This window comes from Osmia lignaria, chromosome 10, assembly GCF_051020975.1.
Source record: "Osmia lignaria lignaria isolate PbOS001 chromosome 10, iyOsmLign1, whole genome shotgun sequence".
NCBI lineage: Eukaryota > Metazoa > Arthropoda > Insecta > Hymenoptera > Megachilidae > Osmia > Osmia lignaria.
The window spans coordinates 12,321,285-12,345,684 of NC_135041.1; the positions used below are offsets into that span (position 1 = coordinate 12,321,285).

The following is a 24,400-nucleotide window of genomic DNA, read 5'->3' on the forward strand; positions in this document are numbered from 1 at the left end:
TCTAGGATCTTAGGAATGCACTCGACCTCGACGATATTTCTACTTCAAAATACATTTATTCTTCGTATCAATTGCAAAATTTTAGAGAAAAAAATGTCGCGTGATTAAACTTGTAAAAAAATTAATTTCACGATCGAATAAAAAAATCTAATAAGCAAAAAGCAAAGAATAATCTCAACCTCTACAGAAATGAACACAAGCTAGAGGAAGGGTTAATTAAATTTATCTGTTGCATGTTTAATAAATGTCGAAGGAGATGCAATGTTTCGTTGATTATCGGAAAAAAAAGTGAGAAAGAAAAATTGATTTTCGTCGAGATCGATGATGGTAGGTGGTCGATTTAGGTATCGGGATCGTGATGGATAAGGGTCGCCGATCATCTAGTTACCTTTTACCTGTAGCTTGGCCGTGTACCTGACCTCGGCGGCGGGGTTCGCGGCGACGCAGGTATAGTCGCCGGAGTGCTCGGCCGCGAGGTTCGTTATACTGAGGAGGCTCGAGTAAGGATCCAGTTGGGAGACGTTTGCGACGGATGCCAAATTCGGCGGCAATGGGAAAGGAGTTTGGCCGTCTTTTAGCCAGGATATCGTTAAGGGTGGATCACCCGCCGCGACCCCGCACACCGTCCGCGTCCGCATCCCCTCGGATAGTCCCTCTTGGAACGTAAATGGCTCAATAATAGGGGGTACTGGAAAAGGTCAAGAGAGAAGAGAGAACCATACGTGAGAGCGAGAAAAAGATGGCACCAAAAAAAACGCAAGAACCATTTTTGTACCAGGTACATGTGTTCTTTATATATATATATGTATAAATATATATATATATATATAAGATATGGTTCATATAGTAGCGGTATGTTTTTTATATATATTATATATATAGACAGTAGTACGTCAATGTATATGTATAGATATATATATAGAATATAATATGTATATATATATACGTAGAATATGTACAATAGAGGCAGTATAGTAACGTAGCAATGTAGAGGAGAGAGAGGGTGGCCCCGCCGCGGACCTGCCCCTGCCGCCCTTAAACACCTTGTACACTTAATTTGGCATCGCACACTCACTCGGCATACGGTCGTTCTCAACGCAAGAGCTAGCATTTCGTCGACCCTTTGGAATTTAATTTAATTTAATTTAATTTATTCGAATAGCACCGTGATTCGTATCGTGAAAAGATAGAAAATGATTTTCCAAAGAGTCGAGAGAGGAACGAAGGGAGAAAGGTAGGAGAGGGTGGTGGCAGGTCTCGTGCAGGAGGATGAGCCACGCTAAGCGTGAGCCTTCATCGAGTAAGCGTCACCAGGTCTCTACGTTCCTGGATGACGTCGGTGGCGTCGTATTAAAATCCTTCTCGAATGAACGCGTAAGAACTGAACGAGCTGTGCGATCACAGTTTTCTTCATCGTATGAGAACGATAGAAACACGTTGAAAGCTATTTACAGCGGCGACAGCGCGCACACTGGATGTCGGAAGTTCGAGAGGAAGCTGAATAGAAATGATTATTTCTTATTGTTAGCGAAACCGTTAACCCGGTTGCTTATCCATCGAAACAGCATAGCACTTTATGATCCTCACGCGCTTCATTCTCGAGTGTGGGCAACCGTGTACGCACTCGTACGATCAGACTCATACGGATTTCGGGCGGACAGGCGGTCGTCGGGCAAAAATTGAAGGGGGCCTAGAGGAGGATTACCATGAACCACAAGCCGCTGCGTGTGTGATACCTCTGCGGCCAGATTACGGGCCACGCAAGAGTAGTTGCCGTTGTGATCTGGAGATAAACTTTCAATCATCAGTATGCTATTGTACTGATCCATATTGGTGACAGTGACGCGTTCCGACGGTCCCATCGCGCGTCCATCCTTCAGCCAAGAGATGGTCAATGGCAGATCGCCTCTTGTCACCGAGCAAGTCAACGTGGTTCGTTCGCCGAGATGAATATCACGATCTGTCGTGAATGGGCTAATTTTGGGAGGAACTGGAATAATAACAACAACGACAGCTCGTGAGCCAGAGAAGCATAGACGAAGTGAAACACGTCATCCCAGTACGCGTCTTCGGCTGATCGTGGGATCCTGAAATTTCTTTCTCTTTTTCACCCTTTCTCTATCGTCTTACGATACGATTCGAACCACGTCTCTTTTCAACGATCACCTATTCGTTTTCGCTTCGTCTTTGCCACGCGATTAACGGGTAAGCCAAGTGGAATCGGTCAGCTCCGTCTTCCAGAAACCTGTAACAATCCTGAAACAAGGAATCGTATGTCAGCCCTTACCGATCACTGCGACGTCCCCCGATCTCCTCGCGCTGTGCCCTTGCTTGTTCCTCGCCGAACACGTGTAAACACCAGCGTCGCCCTTCTTCTGCACGCTGGTGATCACCAGAGTACCGTCCGGAAGCACCTTCTGCCGAAGATCGTCCGGTAACTCGCGATTCGCCCGTTCCCATTTGATCTCCTCGATTGGGTATCCGGCGACCGGACACTTCAGACGAAGAGTCTCCCCCGCGACCGCGGTTACTTTCGGTATCAGTCGAATGTATGGAAGACCTGAAAAGCGCATGTACATCCTTGTATCGTAAAAATTTCATCGCGTAATTCGTGAATATTTTAAAGAAATATTTCTTACCGTAAACATTGAGGCGAGCAGCGTGAGTGACTTTTCCAGCACGATTTTCAGCGGTGCAGGAATATTCTCCTCCATCCTCCACCATCACGTGGCTGATATTCACGTGCGATATCACGTCGCCGTGCACCGTCACGTATTGACCAATCACGAACCTTCGGACGAGAAATGATTTTTTAATGAAACACTACCAAACAATAACATCTATTCGTGCTCTTTCGTGCTATTTCGTGCATCGAAGTTCTCCAAGTTAACGAAGAAAATTTCGTTAAATTAACGAGTAACTTCGCTCATGGCTGACGGTAATTTTTTACCTCTGGCTACACGGTACGAGGCAGCAGAGATTGCTTTTTAATTATCGCGACGTTGCGATGAATATTCGCAGGCAAAGCGAGCTAGCCTTAATGAAATAGCTAATTTCACGTACGAATAGGATGGAAAAGGTTTTTCGCGAGGAGCCGGGCTATCTGGACGCGCGTTTCGCCTCGAGCTACTACCGGATGCTCGACAACGGACGGCTGCTTCCGTCGCGAAGAAAGGAAATGGTCGAGAACGAGGAGAAAAGACGATAAAACGGTACGGTGAAGAATCAGAGGATGTCTTTTATGCCGATCACTCGTTTTACCATGCCACGATCTCGCGTTATGCTTCCGTGTCCATTCCTTTCCTCTTCTATCCACGACCGACCTCGTTCCGGTTGAACGCAATAAATATTTCACCTTCTTCACTGGATATTGCGCTGGAAATTGAAACTGGCCCGGTGCAGATGCGACCGCGACTATCACCGTCGCTGTCGGTAGATTGAATTTTAATTGCGAGGCATCGAGGGCGCGTTAAAACGATCGTACGCGAATTTTTCGCGACAAATTTATTTGTTCGTTTCTGTCGTCGAGTAGAACGACCAGCCAGTATTCGCAATTATCTCTATACCGAAGTGGTCTCCGACGATATAACGAACGTCGGAGGCAATCATGATTCAAGAATCGTTTCCTCTAATTTTCATAGAATCTGGTTAGGAACAATTAAATGAAGCTCACCTGCCGTTAGTTGGCAGAGGAAATCCGTCCAACGCCCATGAGACTTGCGGTGTAGGGTTGCCAGCGGCGGAACACTTCAAGGATACCGCAGGACCGGGTTGCAAGGTTTGCTCGATGAACGAGTAGAGCAGCATCGGTGGCGCGTCTGCGACGAAACAAGGGTGAAACATGTATTTCCTAGCCGATCCTTTCTTTCTCAACTCCTTCCTTTGTGCCCGCGTTTTTATACGACTTCAAAGAAGCATTTGAAGCGCACACGCGTTATGAAACGGCCAGAGAAATATCGAGAGAAATAGCAGCCGCGACAGAAACCCCTTTTTTTACCCCTTTTTCTCTCTTTTACGTCCCGTGCTTTCGATCGCGTTGTTCCTCTTTCCAGTTGAATCTCGTCGTCGATGGAAAGAATGAAAAAAAAAAAAAGGAAGAAAATAGAAAAGAAGGTCGAAGCGAACGATCGAAAGAAGGCTATTCGATTCGTACAATGACCGCGACGCAATCGAATCCATCTCGTTAAGAAGGATACACGGAGCGTCGGGACGCGGCGGAGCGGAGGCTATTCGTGGGATATCAACGAAAGTAGAAATCCCTGCAGCCTAGCTGGGACGAAAGAACAAGAGGAAAGAGCGTGAAAGACCACGGGATATTCTTGATTCTGAAAGCAGCCGCGCCTGCTGCGCCTGCCGCGCGCATCGCGATAGAAAACGAAAGACAATGGGCTCGCTGCGACGGAAGCGCGGTGAATATTTTTTTCTCTCCCGATGTTTCTATCTCGACGACACGACGAAGGGAAAGAGGGCTTGGACGGGAGTATTCCGAGGTAAAGAGGGATAAGCAGGATAGAACGGAGAAGGAAGGAGAAGGTCCAAGAAGAAGATCGAAGCCGGGCTTCTGGTAGGGGCGAGGCTGCAAGGGCGAGGGACTTTTCATAATTAAAAGTGTCGATTTCGTCGTCATTAAAAATGCTCGAGCGTCGCGTTACAAAGGACAGTTCCGTCGTCTAGAAGTCGCGAAAGAGATATATAGGAAAGGATAGGTGGAGGTGCCTTTCGTCTAGGTGAATACCAGAGCCTTAGCAGATGATGCTCGCGGATCCGTGCGGAAATTGATGAATCTCGTCTCGATGCCTTCGAGCGATCGTCAATACGTAGTCGCGAGACCGCGAAAACTCATCCTTCGTTTTCAATAAAACAGAGAACTCTCGTTGCTATTTATTCAGCCTGTCTGTCTTGGAAGCTTCCGGGAAACGCGAAGTCGAGAATGCCGGCACATACGCGACCAGGAGAAACCTTTCGAAATCTCTCGAGCGTACGCTAATTCGAAATATTTCCAAGACATTCCCTCTACCTATCGGAATAAAATCTCTCGATTCGAAACTGCACGGTAAAAATTTTAATTCCATTCGAACAAAAAACCAGAATATAAAAGCCTTTGCCGGTACGTACTACATCGTCGAAATGAATTCGCAAAATCATGGATCTTCATTCGAGCGAGCCGGAAAAATGGGAGAGTCGCATCCACGGGTAGAGGGAAAAATTTCATAACGCACCCATGGCTCATCGTTTCCACGAGAACGTAATATTCCATGACCGCTTTTCTACCGTTGCGTTGTTAATATTCGCCAAATACCTGTTTGGTCTATCTTTCTTTCACGATTCCGCCGGAACGGAGAAAATTGTAGGTACCAGCACGGTGCCGCAAATCGAAGCGGAGAAAATCGCTTTAGAGATTACCAGCGGTCGATCGAAACGCAATTCGTTTCCATTTGGCTTCAGCTCGTCGACGAGACGTCTCTTTCCCGCTGGTCTCTTGGTATTAGGACTTCTATCTACTTCCTTCCTTCTCTTTATTCCTAGTCACGAATGTAAGAAATCTAACCGACTAGTCGTGTCCTAACTTCTTACTTTGGATTTTCTTTCCTTAGCTTCATCGTATTAAAAATGAAAGGGTTAACGATGGAAGTCTGGGAGCAAATTAATGCATTTCACTTTTTTCCCATTTGTTCGCAGAAAATTGCAACGAATCAGCCTGGTATCTCTGCTCTCTCTTCGTGCCGCTATTCTCTGCCCAGGGTATATATGTAGTACGTCCTTACCACCGTGCCGCTTGTTCGAATTCCCTTTGACGTAAATTCCGTGCATTACCGACGCTGACGAGCGAGAGACGCTAACTTCATTGTTGTTTCAAAGGCTCTCCTCTAGCTGCTTTCCTCCTCGTCCCTCGCCAACGGGACGTTCCTCTTTCATCCAGCACTCCTCCATCCATAGGTGGGCGGTCCAGATATAGGGCAAACGACCGACAGAGATGCTACGTAGCGGTTACCAAAGAGTACCGGGGGGGATGATGATGCAGGTGGTGGCGCGAAGCTGGTGGTAAAGGTAACCGGGGGGATGAGAGGAGTTAAAGCAGCGTAAAAGAAGCCTTCTCCACTTCAAAGCGTAGCCCTGTACTCGAGGTAACGTGCCACGTGGTCGACACGCTCTTTCCACGGTAATCGAGTTCTCTGTAATGCGATCGGTTATGCTGACTACCGATCCTCCTGCTTCCTGATACTTCATCGCGTCAATTTTGACACCTTCACGTTTTCCACCCGCTTTCGATGCACCGGATAATCGAAGCGAATTTCGGGGTATCGATGGGTATTGCGAATCTTATTAGCGGCAAGGGATTTGAAATGTAACTGCGTTTAAATCTAAGGGATCAGCTGTACAGGCTGGTTTATGTTTCGACGTGTAACGATCGGGTAAACGAGACTAAAGCGGCTTTCATTGGAATATTATTAATGGAGAATTTAGTAGGGCTTTGAAACTGTGAAAGATTAGTCAGTTGAAAAATTACAGAGAATTGAAAGTTTTAATTAGACTTGGAATTAAAATGTAGAAGCAATTGGGATCCGAGTAAAGTGGCATTAAATGGTTAGAAATTTGTAGGCACGGTTGAACAGGAACAGAGGAGCAACGGCAAACATTTCTATGCTAATTGTATTACACGAATTCGCGCGGAAGCGACAAAGTTTAGAACGGCAGAAAATAAATCTTCGGGAATGACCTAATTTGCTTTGAGCCAGGCCGAAGGTGGATAGTTTGCTGGGAAAAGTGAATTTATACGTATGCATAGATCTATTGAAAAGCCCCTCATCTGCAATTCCGATCGAAACTGCACCGCAACTTTCCATGTAATTTTCCTTTGTGCTGTCGAAGTCAAAATGAAGCCGAGTATGTTGAATTTGGTAATTGAGATCGAACGAATTGAATTGGGTCGGCTCGTGTACTCGCGTATCTTCGCGTTTCTGCATATCTAAACAATATCGTCAACTAATTCTACTTCAATTATTTTTATAAATTATCTGCACTTATTTTCAAATAAAGGAAATTCTTCAAAATTTATTTTTGAAGAAACTGAACTTTTATTTTTTGACTCGTAGAGTGCCAACAATTTTTAAATCCTTTGTTGTTTTTTTTTTTAACACGTTGCCTGTCACTGTGAAAACGGTGAAAAAAAAAAAAAAATGAAATATTTCGTACTCACCACCCAACTGAAGCTCGGCAGAAGCTTGTGCAGTGTCCCCTTCCGCCCGTCTGACGATACATTGATACATTCCACGATCTTCTCTGCCGATGCCGTTCAACCTCAATAATTCTGATTGTCTGCCAGTGCCTGGCAGCTGGCGGCCATCCTTGTACCAGGTAACAAAGTGTGGTCCAGCTTGTGGATGTGTGCTGACCTCGCATCTAAATTCGGCATTACCTCCCAAATGGACGCTCAGCAATGGCGGTGTCACCTCGACGTGTAACGGGGCGGTTACGATCAGTCTGACGATCAAATTTCACGAATCAAACATACGAGATGGACACAAAATGCTTTTTCGATGTACCATGAATATTCATAAACTTTGAAGAAATTTTACCGAATTTCAGCACTGGCTTCTCCCCCAGGATTAGCCGCGGAACAACGATAAATCCCGCTATCTTCTAAGGTCACTGCTTCGAGAGCCAGAACAGAGCCGAGTAATCTAGTCCTTGGTCCAGAGAGTACTAGCATTGGTTCGGAACCAGTTTGCGCGTACCATCTGAAAATTGCACGTCGATAACGAGTTAGCCTTCCTTTTAATTTTCATTAAATTCCATGTATATATTTATACCGCACAGTAAATTGCTATTCGCTAGACTATAACGCGTTCTCTGTAAAATGAAAAGAGGTAACAGAGAAAAATACGCTACGGTAGTGTTCCATTCTGTCCGTGTACGGAAGCGGGGAAAAATTTTCGAACGTTACGCAGCCAGAGCCTTTAAAGCTAACGCAGTTTGCATGATTGCAAGTTAATGCGCTTCCCTTCTGCCGTACTACCCTCCCGTTCCGATTTTCCCGACCGCTCTATTCCCCCGCCCCGACCAGGAATAATTTTTCATCGAAAGGCAGACCAGCCGTTGGAGCGAAGGGGAAAAGGGCGAGGCAAAGGGAGTGCTGCAATTTCACTGGCTTTCGGGTACGTCGACCTAGAAACGACATCGAGTCGCATCCACCGCGAGCATTTATCCCACAGATTCCTCGCTTTCTTTTGCCTTCTCAACTTCCTGACAGTTTTCGATCGAGGCACGTTTCGAAGTATCTCGTCTCTCCGCTTTTCGTCTTCATTTTCTTACATCGTTTTCCAGCTTCTTAGCTTGTTTTTACTTCACTCTACGTAAAATACCTCGGGCTATTTCATCCGCTACTGAAATCCACAAGTTATCGACGAGAAGAAGCGGAAAATTCACGTTGAAATCTCGTCGAGGAAGGAAAAGTTTTTCCTTTTATTCGAAACGCCAAGCGACCTGGAATCGGATGCTAATTCAAATTTGCCCGAAACCATGCGTCTCCCTTTAAAATTGAAACCGAGCAAACGGTGTACCGTTACCTTATCGATTTCACAACCAATATGTACTTTCATTTGCAAACAAGCTATAATTATTAGTAAATTGGATGAAGTTTGTAGTATGAAACCGTGAGGTTTCCCTTCTACCGACTACAGAAACCACTGTATGAACAAGTTCGAAATTCGATCCACTCGCAAGTTCGCGTGTCCACGTATTAATTCCGTGGTATTACTGTGACGTGCTTTTTGCCAGCCAACTTGGCAGAGGATACGTCGTTCTGGGCGTCGGTGTCACCGGTAAATTCTCATCCAGATGTTTCTTGCTGCGCGCACGCGAAAATCGTGACCACCGGGGGAAACGGTGTCCGGAAACTCTGAGAGAGAAAAAGGCTGTAAAGTGGAAGACTTCTAGTAGACCTGGAGCGACATGGAGAGCTTCCGATTGTGCTCCGTTCGTGAGGCTTCACGTTCGAGTGCTCCCACTTTTCCTCGATCAAAGTCGCGCCCAGTCCTTATTCCTTTACTTACCTTCCACCTCGAATATTTCTCTCTTCAATCTTCTTCTTGGCTCACTTCCTCTCCGCCGTTCGCTCCTTATCCTCTTCCCGCTTTCATCCCCTTTCGATGCGTCCGAAAAACGCTAGTAATTTTCTTTCAGAAAGAAACGACGAATTAGAGAACACGCTGTCTTTCTCTGCCTTTTCGCGATCCACCTTTGTCGGCTTCAAAAGCCTCCACGAACGATAATGGTAGAAGCTTTTCTTCTCTTTTTCTTTCTTAAACTTCAAACGCAGCAACACTGTCTCGATTGGAACGTAGCAAAGTGTCAAAGTAACGCAGAGATATTTCGAATTTCGATTCATTCACTTATAGCGTTAGGGAAACTGCTATTTCCCGGGATATCGAGTTTTCTCGGCGAACACTCAATTCGCGGGAATTTCACGTTTCCGTAAACGGGGCCATTCGATTTCGTCGCTTTGAGCTCGGCCATCGTTTTGCCTGGCAATTACCTCGTTAAATTCATTTACATCGTTTGCAATAAATAATTGCGCGGAATTTATCAACAAACAGGCTATTGGTTTTCGATTACGCACAATTATTTGGACGGTTCGTATATAATAATCCCTTCGATTTGTATTCGCCAGTCAGTTGATTAGTTTCGCGACTAAAAGTAGAGATACCTTGACCGATTCAGCCTGAACTGTTTCGACTAGATTGCCTTAATTAATCTTCGTGATTGAAACTCACCGATATTCGGGAGTAGGACAGGCCTGCGCCACGCAGACTAACGACGTTGATTCATCTTGCGCGACGTGAACGACCCCAGAGTTTTCAAGAATCACCGGAGGCATCACCCCTCTGTGATCTGTAAAAAAAGAAGTGGCAAGTCGGGCCGGTTAGTTAATGAGACGAGCGATGAGAAAAACTCGACAATTTTTTTGTTTTCTCGTTAGAGAAGCAGCAAAATGGATATAGCAAAACTTCTACCTGCGATCCTCACGTTAGCCATGGAACTGACGACCACCTGTCTGGTGAGACGATGCATCGTTCGACATCTGTAACCGTGTATCTGATCGTTGAATTCGAGGCTGTGGACCAGCAATTCGCCGGTGGGCAGCAGATGAAATTTTCCGTCTGAAACAATTCGTGTTTCACGAATATTTGTATATAAAATCACGAATCACCGAACGAATTCGTCGCTGAATTATATCAGAGTTGTCAGAAAACGAAAGGTTTAGAGCAGGGACTTCGCTGGAGCGTACACCGCTGATAACAAGAATAAAGTTTGGATCACGGTTCGTGCGAGCACCGCTTGGATCCTCGAGCTTCTGTCACCGGAACAGAAGCAACTTTCGACTGAAACGTTCAATCACGAAAACGTCGGAATGAAAAGGACTATCTCGGTGAACGCGATTACATCACGCAAGGACAGAGGAGTTATTTAAAGAGGAAAGCATGATCGATGCGAGTGCACGCCGTTCAAACAGAGAAGATAACGCGAAATTTCCTAAGCGCTCTATGTTATTCCTGTCTGGCGTACGGTGCAATAATTGGCTCGGACGTTTTCCAATAAACGGAGACGCGATTCGGAATTATCTTTTAATAACATGGAACCAACGACACGATATTTTGTCCGAGCCGAACGAACGGTTTTACCGTTACGATAATTATGCTAATTCTGGGATTTCCAGCGGCCTGTTTCGGATGACACCGTGATACCAATCTCTTCGTTCTTGCCTCGCTCAAACTGCTGCTCGTTCCTTAGATAAGCCCGAGCAACGTTAATGACCGTAGTTATCCTAAACATTCGCAGTCGTTTCACGAAAGCCGTCCTCCTCGGCCATCGCCTGGAAATCTTTAACATAGTTCGCGAATACACGATTATCTTGGACGAGAAAAGTCGTCTTACCACTGCTTTCATTCTACCCTTCCTATTGTCTCTCCGCGATATTTCACTTTCTTACCGCTTTCTTCTTTTCTGCTCCGTTTCATTTTAATTTTCCTTCCTATCTACCTTCAACGTTTCATTCATCCCCCAATTTAGATATCAGTTTATTTCTTAACCGTGTCCCTCCAACTATCTTCGTACCGTTTCTACGGTAGATTTTCTTTATCATTTTCAATTTCTTTTAATGTTCTTATCATTTATCTTCTCTTGCCTTCTAATATCCCTTATCTTAACTCTTATCCCTTCCTACGCCCTTTGCTTTATTTCAACCCTACCACTTTATTTCATTTCCACTTCTAATCATTCTCTTGACTTTCTCCTATTCCCGTCTCTCACGAATTCTGAATTTCGTTCGTTATCACCAGCAATTTCCTTTCTTATCCTCGATATCGTCCGCGTGTTTTGTCCCCGGAAACCGTGCTCCTTTTTGCCCTGCAAGTTCCCTGCTCGATTTCGTTCTTCGTCACGGCCGATGCCACGTTACCGAGTATCCTTATCTAGACCCCGGTGTGCACGTTTATTGTGTCTACGTGTTAGAGCACATTCGACCACGAGACATTAGCACAGCTAAGACCGGCTGAGATAAGCAGCCCTCCTAAATAGCGATTGTCGGCCAAGTCAGCCGGCTTGGATGGGTTATGTAGTTTCGGTATTACACTCGATGCTACTACCTATGCCTGCCTGCTCGCATCTATTCAAGGTAGATAGGCCACCTATGTAAGCTATGTACCGGCTTACATACGGGTATACACGTATATATATGTATACCCATGTAAGCGAAAGGGGAACCGTCACTGACTACCTCGAATTACGTGCAGTCTGACCGTAGCGCTATTAGTAAGATGGATATGTTACGCTTACAGAAATATAGCGGTGGAAAGTGAACAAAGGCGTCGTAATATTGTGCCGGTGTGGAAGAAACAGAGCCATGAAACTTTGACCGATGTTTGGCCAGGTTGGGTGAACCGTTGGAGCGAACAGCGGTTCGAAAATTCGCAGATATTCGGGATATTTGTTGAAAACAAATATCGAAACCTGAATTTGTATAGAAACCACCTGCGTAATTGTTTGATAATTTATGACGAATATTTAACGCGTTGACAATTATTATCTAATTGCAATTATTCAGAACACGCGGAATATAAACGTTGTTTGACAAATGTTCATTAATTATTTTCATTAAGTCGTTCCATTTAAGTCGTGATGCCTTTGTGATTTCACGCGACCTTTAATTATGTATGCTGTCCAAGCATTATAGAAAAATCTAATTCACGTAATAACAGTTTCTTGAAATTGTATTTCTATTAAAAGTTCTGTTTACGGAGTGACTCGTAGGTAGCGGCTATAGTTGGCATCTGGATTGAAAGGGTTAAACAACGTCCAGCTCGCGTCGTAATTACAAAGGCTATTCAATCGGTGCGCTCTTGCGTAGACAATTAAAACTTCGCGGTCGTTTCTCCCGACTGTTCCGAGCAAGCATTAACAAAACCTTTACAAGAAAAGAGACGAAGAAATGAATTCGAAACGGACCCGACAAGGTGATTCTAATGATATACAAATGTTACAATTGCACCGTGTGCATTCGCTTTTATCTAAGACTGTTATACGATGGTATTGTTTCGATTTGTATCGAGAGTATCATGATTCCGGTCAGAAAATAAAGTTTCCGTCCAACGACTTTCGACGATCGAAGAAAAAGCAGGGAAGACAAAAGAAATTGACGAAATTTAATTTCCTCGGGGCAACCCGTACGCCGAACACGTATTCGTTTCGATTGGGATCATACAATAGATTTTGTAGTGGATTTGTTGCTTCTTCGTTGGACACCGATTACCTGGCCAAACAGTAGACCACGTTTACGAGATGAAACACCTTATTTTCTCATTTTCAATATGTAGTAAAAAATAAAATTATTCGTGTCATCGACAATAATATCTTTGTTGATTAAAATTTTTATTTCCGACGATAATTCCGAGTGCATCGTAGCGACGATGCTCACATAAGGAGTTGAATAGCTACGAGACGTCGTAAATCTATGACGACGAAGACAATATCCTTGACAGCTTGATCTGTGACCTCTTCTTCCGCGTTTGCCACCGGTCTTTACTTATACAACTTCCCAACTACATCCTCTTCATTGCCTCTGTTCCCGTAGATACATACCTCACCTTGAACATCAAGTATTCCCTGCCTCTACGTGACGGTTCCTTTAGCTCACACGAGAAGTTCAATAACCGTAATGTATCATAAATTTACGACGTCGATGCTGCTGGTAGCTGGGACAGATGTTGATCTATAGTAGTCACGCTAATTCTTGCTCAGCTGCGTCTATTCCTTCGAACAGATCCTGACCTCAACACAGTGTTATCGCAGACCAGACACGAGTCTGTTGATGATAGTAGCAGGGAGCCTTAGTAATGAGTTCGCATGCGACACCCACGGTGTGACATAAATCTCGCCCGATGAAGACAGCATCCTTGACAGCGGTTTGATCTGTGGCTGCACCTTCCACACTTGTCGCTACGCTGCATTCCATCGATCTCTCTTTGCTCTTGATTATAACAGCATTCGATTTTTCTAATTTTATACACGATATTGGGAACAAATTTTAACGAGAGGGTATATAGTAAAACCGAGCAGAAAGGTGCGGTCTGGTAAAACAAGAGGTACACAGGGGTGAATTTTATGTGTTGCACGATAACAGGAACGGTTCACGGTGCACCAATATCTTCGCGTCGAGAGAGGTGTGCGTTTTTACGGCGTCTTTTTGTATGGTCGCATAAAAGTTACGCTAGTCCGCCGTTCCTCTCTCGAAAACCGAACGACAATAGCCCTGTTGGATGGCAGCCAACGTTGTATTTTTTTTTTCTCCCTTTCATCCGTTATCGGCAATGAATATGTTCGCTCTGACGGGCTGGTACAATTATAAAATTTGTCGGTGCGAAAAGAAGACAAAGGGAGAGGGTTGGAACAAGATGGAAAAATAATTACCGACGAGAAGAAGATAGATGACGAAAAAGAGATCGCAAGATCATTCTCAAACGGCATTAACAACGTTGCGTCGCGTCTAATTAAAAGGATTACTAATTAAGCTTACTAATTAATAGCGCGACTCGGTGTGATATTACGTTTTAATTACCGAGTATCATCTTTTTCAATCCGTGTCCCGGCGCAAAAGCAAGCCGGCCGGCTCGGCGTTCTTAAATCTAATTAATTTCTACGACTATTAATGAGTCCACCAGCCTCCGTTACGAGGTCGATGTCCTCGACAATCCCGACCTACGGTAACGCTACGGGATGGTGATGCAAGATTATTGTGGATATTAAATTTCAGTGTAGCGGCCGGCTACACCCCGTGCCGGATATTAAATTTTAGTCCCGGTAAGCAATGCCGCACCGGCATAATACTTCGTTCTAACCACCACCTACGTGAAAATCGTACCGACCTCACCCTCTGCCACCCTCCACCATGCCGTATAATTCTTCGTGCTGTGCACCTATCGGTCGTGTTACTGCATCTGCGCCCCTGGAATGTCCCTTGGGCTTTTATTGCCCTCTCCTACCACGGGAACCGGCCCCGCGTAATATTACATTTTGGTAGATAGGCAAAATTATCGATTATACGATAGCGCGCCGCTTTTCACGTAGAATAATAGCGTTCGAGCGGGGACACCGGCGACCTGGTTATTAGTCGGGCATACTCTCTTTCTGGAATACGCTTTCCCGCGTGTTTCGCCGTCGTTACGATGGCAGATCTCGTTTTTTTTCCTCGCGATTCGTTTTACAAGATTAGCTTTGAAACATTATAGAATAATTTTGTTATATGAAGAGTGACGTCTTACCTCCTTGTAGGGACGGATAAATGTAAAACGAGGGCTCCTGTAACCAGGACACTACGCGCACCAAATCTTTCACGAAGCTAGGAACGACGCATCGTAACACTGCGGTGCATCCCCTCGAAGCACCCCCGATCACTTCCACGTCCACTTTGTACGCTTGGGCCACCACTGCGAACATAAAAGATTGAAATTTGTGAAACGGTAAACGAATAAACCTTAAGTGCACAGTTTAACTGCTAAACACGATAGATGAAAAATTCATTACTGACCAATATCATCCTTCGATTATGTTGCGTACCATTTAATCACAAGTCAATTCCGCATTAAAGCTAATACAGGCGGGTTGGTACACTTTACACCCACACCTTTGATCTAAATGGAATTAATATCGCATCACTGGTTTAGTTAATGTAATTGTAGATAACAAAGGTGAAAGCTTTGAATAGGAAATATTTTATAAATATTATAGATACGTTTCTTTTTCTGGGATTTCACATCTGTTATAAGCGAAATTTTGAACGAGAAGCAGAGTTATATTAATTCAAACTTTCGACCTACTCGACACGGCTATCCGGATAGTCCCGCGGAACGATAGTTCAGAGTGACGGTAATTAAAACGCGTTCTACGCAATTTGCCGGAGAGTGCGGGTTACCACACGCGCGTCGCTTTTCCGTTGCTGGTTCAGAGTCCCGTATGCGCGTCCACACACATAGGGCTGGCAAGGGGACGCGTATGTAGCTTTATGTACAGGGTGTCATGTCGACGTTACTCGTCGTCGACAACCGGGTGAATCTCGACGTCGGCGTCGGCGTCGGGAAAGCGGCGAGGCGTGAGGCGACGCTAGCGTAACGAACGCCTCCTCCTCCACGTCTGCCGGTCGTTTTTCTCCTTTCCTTTTTTGTTTCTACCGTCGCCGAGCCGCTCGAGAGGCACTATACTCTTCCGGAGATTTTATTTACGTGAAAATTCCAAGGGCGACGGCCAGCTGCCAGCGACGCTGCAGTCTGACACGCCGACGTCGCGACGCCTACCAAGACTCTCCCGTCTTCTGCCACGTAACGCTGAATTTCTTCTTTCTTGCCATCTTTTCCGAAGCAAGAAACTTCTGAAACGTGCCCGCATCTTTTATTTCCATCATCCACCATCGTTTTTATTTTCTATCGCAGAACGCGGGAATGTGTTAATTAAGTGGCAGAGACAGATTTAAATTTTAATTTCAAAAAACTTTCAGGATGTTCGAATACTTATGTAGAAAGCAATTTATCATATTTCTACGATACGACGGTTAGAGATCTCAGGATATTCTAGTCTTTCGATGCTTTAAAACTTTCCAAACTTCCAAGCTTTTCGAAGTCATCCAGCGCTTCCTCGGTTTACTCGAGATCTTTGAACGCTTTTCGATTCGGCCCGAGCCTTTAGATCAAATTGCCCGAAAGTCTGTGAGAAAACTGAACGGTAACCAGTCACCGAGTATCCGACCAGATACGAGATAACTTTTCACTTAAAACTTGTTTACGATCAATTGGTTACTCAAGATCAACCTTACGTATTGTTACATCGTCGATCGTTCAATTTATTCCATTGTTAAGCTATAAAGAGCATTCGCACGGGAATCTTATATTGATTTTACCCCTTTGCGGAGGATAGAAAATCTCTTAAGTGGAAAATGTTTGAAAATAAAATAGGAAGAACGAGATAACAAGGATCGTGAAACACGTTTCATCGTGAACGGAAACACGCGTTGTTTGCTGTCGGCACGTTCTTAATCGTGGCGAAAGAAAAATGTTTCTCCGGCTGGCGGAAACGCTCAACAGGAACAAATCCCGGGGAAATGGGGCGAAACAGAACGGCGATGCTTTCTCGCCGTTGGATTTCCCTCGTCTCACGACGAATCAGCCTGCAATGGGCCGCGAAAACTTCGGCTCGGACCAGCGGAGCCAGGGTCAGGAAAGAAATTTCTTTCGTTAAACCAAAAGCAGGAAGTAAAGTTTTAATTAACGGCCACACGTCCGGGCCAGAACTTTATAGCCGCGAGGGAGTAGTTGGCAATCCTGAAAGCGTCGGGTCGACCTCGCAGCTGCCTCGGATTTGCATTCAGATTGCATTTTTTTTTTTTTTTTTTTTTTTTTTTAAGAGGTAATTACAGCGAGCTTCGCGCGGTGCCCGGCATAGAAGACCTGGTCTCGTCTCATCTGCATCCGGCTAGGTTTAAAACGTCCTTCGTCAGGACTCGCTTAGATTTCGCTTTCTTCTTCAAGAAACATGACCAACGTAACCCTTAATGATTTTTTAATTGCTTCGTCTATTATTCCGTATGCGATTCGCAATTAACATACTCTTAGTTTGATATGCTTTAAAATAATAGCCACGCTGGAAATTTATTTTCTTACCTGCTCTGACCTGCACGTCACGACTGAGCACTCTGCCGACGGAATTGCTAGCGACGCATCTGTAGGCCGCGCTGTGCACATCCTGACGGAACGCGGCAGCCGGAAACGGTAAAAGGACCAACGTGCCGTTCCTGAGCACCCTTCGTACGCCCGATACGTCGTTCACCGGATGTCCGTCCGCAGTCGACCAATCGATGTTGGGCGGCGGACTTCCCGTCGCGGTACAGTCGAGCCAGGCTCCGCTCGAATTTGAAAATTCCACCCTCGACGATGGTTCGATGACGAAACTGGGTCCACGTAAATGCGCGTCGAACCCGTGACCGCCGGCCGACGTCACTGCTGCGACTGCACCTGTGAACAAAACGAACGGTCACCGCTGGAAAATTCGCATAAATCTGTCGGCTGATTGCGGAAAAACGACGGCTGCCGTCGCAATCGTTGTTCGTCGACACGCGCGACAGTTTAATTGCGCTAACCATAAATCTCGTCCCTCGATTTTTGCATATTTCCCCTCCGACCTGATAAAATACATGCACGAAAAAAAAAAAGAAAGAAAAATAAAAAGCTTTACTCGTTCCGATCCGATTCCTCGCGACAATTTCACGCGATTACGTGTTCCGTTCGATGCCCGTGGCTTCGCAAGGGAGCCCTTCGACGCTTATTGGATTACAGACTAGAGTGCTTTGCATTAAATTGCTATTTACGGTAAATTGAAGAGCACTATCATCGTGAATATTTGTAACGAGATAGAGTTTTAACAGGGAACAGAATTGATGCGTCATGGAATAAGGAATTAAGTAGTATAGGTAAGTAAAGTATCAGACGTCGAAGGCAAGTGATACAAGATACAAATATCATCGACCACAGTGAGCAGAATATTTTTGTATTCGATAAAAAAAGAGTATAGGTCGTAATTAAAATGATTTACTCTCGAGTCTCGATGTAGTTCACCGATCGGTCGTTTTAATCACGATATAGCTGATCGAGTTTCAGAATTGATTAAACGCTCCGGTTATCGCGATTGTCGAACGAACGAGCCGCGTGCTACCAGGTCGGCCAAGTTATCCTACTCGAAGTGTATCAGACACGTGGTACTTGGACGTAACTCTTTGATCAGGGGTGCGAAAACACGAGTCAGCAAGTGCTCGGCTCTTACATCGTTAGAAGCTACTTCAGGCTAATAACTCCGGCTAGGCCACTCCCGTCGAGAGTGCAGTTTAATTGTCGACGTTATTCGTACGGTGGTAAAAGAAACTTCGAGTGCGGTTCAATTTCACTGCAGATACGGAGAATATCACGTGCGCGAACGATTGAGAGTCTGACGCCGCTGAACCACCCCGAACTACCCTACATATATTTCATATTTTAAAAGAAATAATATTTCACTTCGGTCTACTCTTCCAAAGTACGCGATACGTTTTATTCGAACGATGACGGTGATTTTACTCGACGACCACGCGCGGCGTTCTAAAATTTACCTATCGATCGCCACTCCCTGTGGCCGTGTGTTAATTAAAAATTCATTTATCTTAAATTCAATTCCCTCGTTCCTCGCGGACGAGGGTTGCGCGCGCACCGTGGCGAAAGATCGAAAAATTGCCGCGATAGGGTACGAAGTCAGAAGTAACAAACGCGAGGATAATGCGAAATTGATTCGTTTAACGGAAGGGAAGCGTAAGTTTGTCGAGGGAAAGAAGGTGGCTATTCAACCGCAGGTAGCAACGTTGCGGATGCAGACGGACGAACCGAAATGGCAGAAACGATATTGCATATCTCTCTTCCAACGTCCATAAGCGAACAGCGGTTCGGTGGAAACGTGGAACTCATAACGACGTCCAAGGGACGGACGTAACTCGTTTATAACGACGTTCGAGAGAGAAATTTCGCGTCCCGACCGAATTTCGTAATACCGTCCAGGGTAGTATGCGCGTCGCATACAAAACACAAAGTATGCAAATCCTCGCGGCGACCGAATTGAAATCCCCCTAGTGTCCGGCAATTACAGACCGTCACGGTGACTCGCTTCCAGAATTGTCTCGAGCACTTAATTACTAATTCCGGCCAAGTATTTCGCTGCTAGCTTCGCGTCGAATTACACGCATGGCACCTTAACCCCTTTACTTCGTTTCACGCATGCCCTCCTGCAGCGATTCGTTTTCCAATTTCCTCAACATTTTTCCCAGCACGAATTTCCACGAAACGTAATTAATCATTTGTATCGTTTCGTCCTTAGAAAACTTCACTGCCAGTCTCGTTAATATTCCGTACCGATATTGAACGCGAATCAGCGTTGTTCAATTAACGGGCTAATTAGCGAGTTATTAGTTAATCCGTACCGGACGTATGGAATTTTATCGCGTTCCGGCGAAATTAAAATATGATTTAATGCGCGAATCACCGGTAACATTTGTACGTAATTGGGGATAAATACTGTGAAAGGGTTGCGGTGGTCGGCGCATGAAAAAGCGACGGTCGTTTCAAATGGAGGGGAAAAAGGGATGTTTTTTTGAACATGTTGCTCATAGACAGCTGCGAACTGACTACAAGCACTTGGTAAACTGGAAGCAAAGAACAGGAAGCTTTTTATGGTACGCGAAGGAAGGTATTGAATCAGGTGCAATTACACAACGGTACAGTAAAAAGTAAACTTTTAACGTTAAACAGTTTTAAAAAATAATTTCCATACAGGTGCCTTGTATAAAGGGACTGAAACGTTGAAATAAATTAAAGCCGTTTTTGAAGTAAAATTCAAAACGCATGGTGGAAAAATATTTCTCTGCGATTCGAACTTTACTTTTGGCATTCCCTTCATTTTTTCACAACAAACTGCACTTTGTTTCAGCAAATGGAACTATTGATTATTTTTAATAGAAACGCGGAGGTACGATCGTTGAAAGCTAAACGTTTTATCATATATTTCGTGTTTTATCCCGGTACAGCGCGGCGCAGAGAAACCATGCAAAATTGTTCTCCATTGTGCGTGTTTTTTTTTGTCTTTGCTTAAAAAAAGAATTATGGCTTGTCCCAGTTTCCGGAATTACCCTGTGCACACGCATGCACGCGCACAGTTTCAGCGCACAGGTGCACGCTACGTAGGTTCGATATTTCAAAATTTAACAACGTTAAATCTTCGTCCGACAGAATGAAAAAGTATAAACGACGCGTAGAAAAATAAAATAAAATGAAATAACTTTCGATCGATTATTTTCAATTCTTCCATCATTTCGTTCCTTTTACCCCCGACTGGCGTCGATAGGAAACTCAAGATATTCTCGTGTTCGGCTCGCTTTCGTTCGATTCCTCTCGAGGAAGTCTAAAAACGCTTCGACTCCGGGGATCCGATCCAGTCAGACGATCCGTCTTTGCGAAGCATCGTCGCAGGCATTTGTTCAGCGACGCGGAAAATCGAACGAGAGTTGGATGGATGACAGGAATTCCCGACAACATAGGGAATTGCGAGGATTGCAGGGAACCCGAGACGACCGACGACAACCATCGAGCCTCCATAAAGGGCCGGATGCTAAATAGCGAGCGGAACAATTAGACGAAGAAGATTGCGAAAAAGAAAGAGGAACCAGGAAATTGTTCTTCTATTTGTCTAACGAAGATGGTGTAGTAAAAGAAAGGAGTAGTAACGAAGGAAAAAGAAAATAGAAACAACTAGAGCATAAAATCCCGTATTATCTAAATAGAAAGAAATATTTGAATAAAAATGTCTAATGAAATAATAGAGAAAGTAGAGTGATTGCTAGAGCGAGAGGGGATGAGAAAGATGAGAAGGGAGAGAGGGAGCACTCGGCAGGTAATAGCTCCCAATTACCATAACGCTTGGCTAAGCCGACTAATCGGTTCCGCTTATGCCGACCGGCAAATTATTATTAATCACATTGCACGTGGATTACCGTTTACGCGCATCCATAGCTATGGCATTTGCACTCTGCTCTACGTCACCCGTCCATGCTTCAACCGCCATGAATTTCCGAATCGGTCTTTGATCTCACGGTTACTTGCGCTCCAGTTCAACCAGATCCTCGTGAAATGCTAAAAGCACCCCGGGCAGCTTACCTCAGACGTTACTCCACCCGAAGATATAGAAACCCTGATAACAGTCTTGTTTCGTGTCCGAATTCGCCGCGGCTTTGTCCCGTGTTAACGCAAGGATTTCGAACTCGCTTTAACACCATCGAACCTGGTTAACGCGGGATATTCATTCCCAACGTTTAGGGTAACGGATTAAAAATGAATCGATTCGATCTGTTACATTATTGGCACGCTGAAGAGATTAATTCCTCGCCGTAAATCGTATCGGTGTACCGGTGGGAACGACGGGTCGGGAAAAATTGATAAAGAGAGAGGATTATATTCAGAACAAGTTTCTTTCCGTGAAAAATTGGGTTCCGTCCAGAATCAGAGCTTTTGTCGGGGATTTCGGGACGTCGGTAGAGTCAGTTTCCATGAAACGAAGCAGCTCGGTTGGGTCCAGCCAAGGTAAGCCCGAATACGGACTCGGAATCAATAGGCGGAACAAACTGTGTAGGTGGGTAGAGATCGCTGGTAAGATTGAATTTGCAGACTTTGCTGCCCTTGTCGACGAGAAAGGAGCGAGTAAAATAAAAAAAAAAAAAAAAATAGAAGAGGAAAAAAAGGGTGGAGGGCAAATCTAGAGCGGATAAGAGTCTACAGTCTCGAGGAACGAAGGTGGTTCCTCGCCGGGGTGTTTTCGCGTTTCCCCTCTTTTCTTTTTTCCGCCAGGGTTCTGGTGTTTGCACTACCGATCAAGACAGCAATTATTTGATCCGGCTGTTGAAATCGTCTCACCAATCGTATTCTTAGTCGGTCGGTTCGTTTCTCCCCTTTTCTTTACTCGAGACCCTTCATTTTTTTCAGGATAATTTCATATTCATATGACCGAGTGAATTTTAAATATTAAATAGCAAATTTGCCTTTCAACTATTTAATTAAGTAAACAGCCCCATCGCTGAGGAGGTTGAACAAACAATTCTGGTTGCATTCGAGAATGAATGTTAATAGACCTATTCTTTATTTCAGATATTAATTATGAATTTGAAAGGTAGTTTCAGTGGTAGTGTTGAAAATTTAAACCGTGTTACGCGCGAGCAGGACTCCCGTTTCTCTTCGGAATAGCACTCAGAAGATGCTATTATACTTGAACTCGTTATGACTCCCTGGCTGCAGAATCCCGAAGAAGAGCAACCACTTTAATATGCATTGAGATTTAAGACGCGGCGCGGTGCACGAATCGCCCTGACAGATTGGATTCAACGGTTAGATTGAAAGTTACGGCAGGCTGATGCGGCTGCATCGCCTCCGGCAAGCCATCCAGTCGGAAGACGAAGAAGCTGTATCGACCATGAACAAGCTCACGGTTTCTTCCCTTAGCATCGAGGAACACAACGACGTCGCGCAACGGCGACCAGTTCTCCTTAAACTTTAAATCCAGAATCCTCGAGAGGAAGAGAGAGTGAGAGATAGAAAGGCTGATGCGAGACCCAAACCACTGGGACGAGGTGAATATTTCATGCGACTCGAGTGTCCTCTAAAATACACCGATGAATTCGCTGCTGGCTGTACGCGACAAGATACCCCGAATTTATCGCGCAACTTCTGCCGCAGCAAAATCGAACGCTCCAGATCTTGATTGTTTTCAAGGTGTAAAAACAAAAGTGGTAAACTATCTGATGCTTCGTTGAAAAGAGGAACCGATTATTAAAAATCAATGCTACGAGGAAAGTTGGAGGCAACAAGTTGGGAAAGTTGTTTGGACAGCTTGGAAACGATCGGGGAACGCTTTCTGAAAAACTATGACCGTACGGGGACAGGAACGATTTTACAGCGTACAGCAAGTATGGTGGAAAAGTTTTCGCGGCGGGCAACAAGTTGGAAAAGTTTTTGTTATGACCGTGGTTGAAGTTCGAGATTGCTCGATACGGCGTTTCGAAAAGTGCAGAACGGCTAATCTTACGCTTTCCCGAAGCTCGATACGAGAGCGTGAGAGCATCCGTGCGAGTCTGGCAAGTTCTACGGATCGTGGAATCGTCGTTCAGCTGATCGGATAAGGAGAACCGAATTGGCCCGATGCTTCGACGATCTACGATCTCTCGATTCTCTCCAGCAGTTCCTTAATGTTCCAGATTATGCCGCGAAGTGATAAAGGAAAGTTACGGACCGTTCGATTTAATCTTATATACTTTCTGAAAGGTTCTGCCTGCAGCGGAGAAAGATTCATTACCTACACACAGTTACATCTGATAGCGTGGTGATTTTACGAACTCAACTTTACCGCCAATGAAGTTCATTCATTCCTTTCTAACTGTTTAAATTACTTAAAAATAGCATTTTAATTAATGATATTTATTTCAAGAAAACCGAATAATTTTGATTGCTTAAAATGTGAGAACACGATAAGCCTCTTTTTATGAAACATTACCGGATCACCGGGGCTTTTGTTTCAACAATGCATTTTTCATAAATGGAAGGGATTTAATTTGTAAATTAAAAATTTCTTACACCGTTGAAATATGAAATATAACGGAATTCTATTTCGGGAGCGATCATGAACGAACCTTTTGTGAGGAAGCACGCTACAGGGGATGGTTCAGAAACGATCCTTCGAGCATTAATAATGGGCTGCATTCACGAAAACGTTGTATCTCATGCTTCAATTTTGCAGAATTTTAATTAAAAAAGAAGTTAATGCGATTAAAGCATGACCGGTTACTTGGTGAAAGGGTGAAAATGCAAAAGTTCAAGTTGCGTATACTTGCGTTCCGCGAAGAGTTGAACGCACCCCCGCCCCGCCTTGCCGTCGAGCTCTTCAAGGTGTTAGTAGTTTCAATTTCTCGGACAGTGAAAAAGAATAGAAGGAAAGAGAAGTGGAAGAAGGACAGCGGGGACGATTGTTAGAAATATGAGGAAAACTTTCAACCCCAACTGTTTTCCCCACGGTATCTCCTCTGTTAAGACGAACCCAACTTTTTCTATCTCTCCCTTGTCTTCTCCTCTCTTTTCTCTCTTTCCACTTACTTTTTTCTCTCCCTTTTAGCCTCCTTTCCTGTCTTTTAGTACGCGCAGATTTCGCAATGTACCACGAGTGCTTCGTACCGTAACCTTTTCGTCATTTTAAAACGCTCTGAAAGCAGGCACAGAGTTTTCGGGACAAAAAGCTGCTTTTCTTC

The 24,400-nt window shown here is 44.7% G+C and overlaps 1 protein-coding gene across 7 annotated transcripts in view; it reads right to left on the reverse strand.

Moving 5' to 3' along the window:
- Positions 1-24,400, reverse strand: part of Dscam2 (Down syndrome cell adhesion molecule 2) — a 69,042-nt gene that overhangs the window by 11,610 nt on the left and 33,032 nt on the right. For 4 of the 7 annotated variants that reach the window (XM_034340185.2, XM_076690665.1, XM_076690664.1 and 1 more), the window contains exons 2-11: positions 17,205-17,555; positions 14,817-14,981; positions 10,014-10,160; positions 9,774-9,891; positions 7,578-7,739; positions 7,199-7,482; positions 3,674-3,818; positions 2,640-2,791; positions 2,288-2,560; positions 389-688 (exon numbers count right to left, since the gene is read on the reverse strand). In XM_034340185.2, coding sequence (XP_034196076.1) covers positions 389-688; positions 2,288-2,560; positions 2,640-2,791; positions 3,674-3,818; positions 7,199-7,482; positions 7,578-7,739; positions 9,774-9,891; positions 10,014-10,160; positions 14,817-14,981; positions 17,205-17,555 — 2,097 coding nt within the window. Of the gene's footprint in view, positions 1-388; positions 689-1,705; positions 1,991-2,287; positions 2,561-2,639; positions 2,792-3,673; positions 3,819-7,198; positions 7,483-7,577; positions 7,740-9,773; positions 9,892-10,013; positions 10,161-14,816; positions 14,982-17,204; positions 17,556-24,400 lie in introns of all 7 variants that reach the window. The other 3 variants (XM_034340186.2, XM_076690666.1, XM_034340183.2) reach the window with 1 other exon arrangement.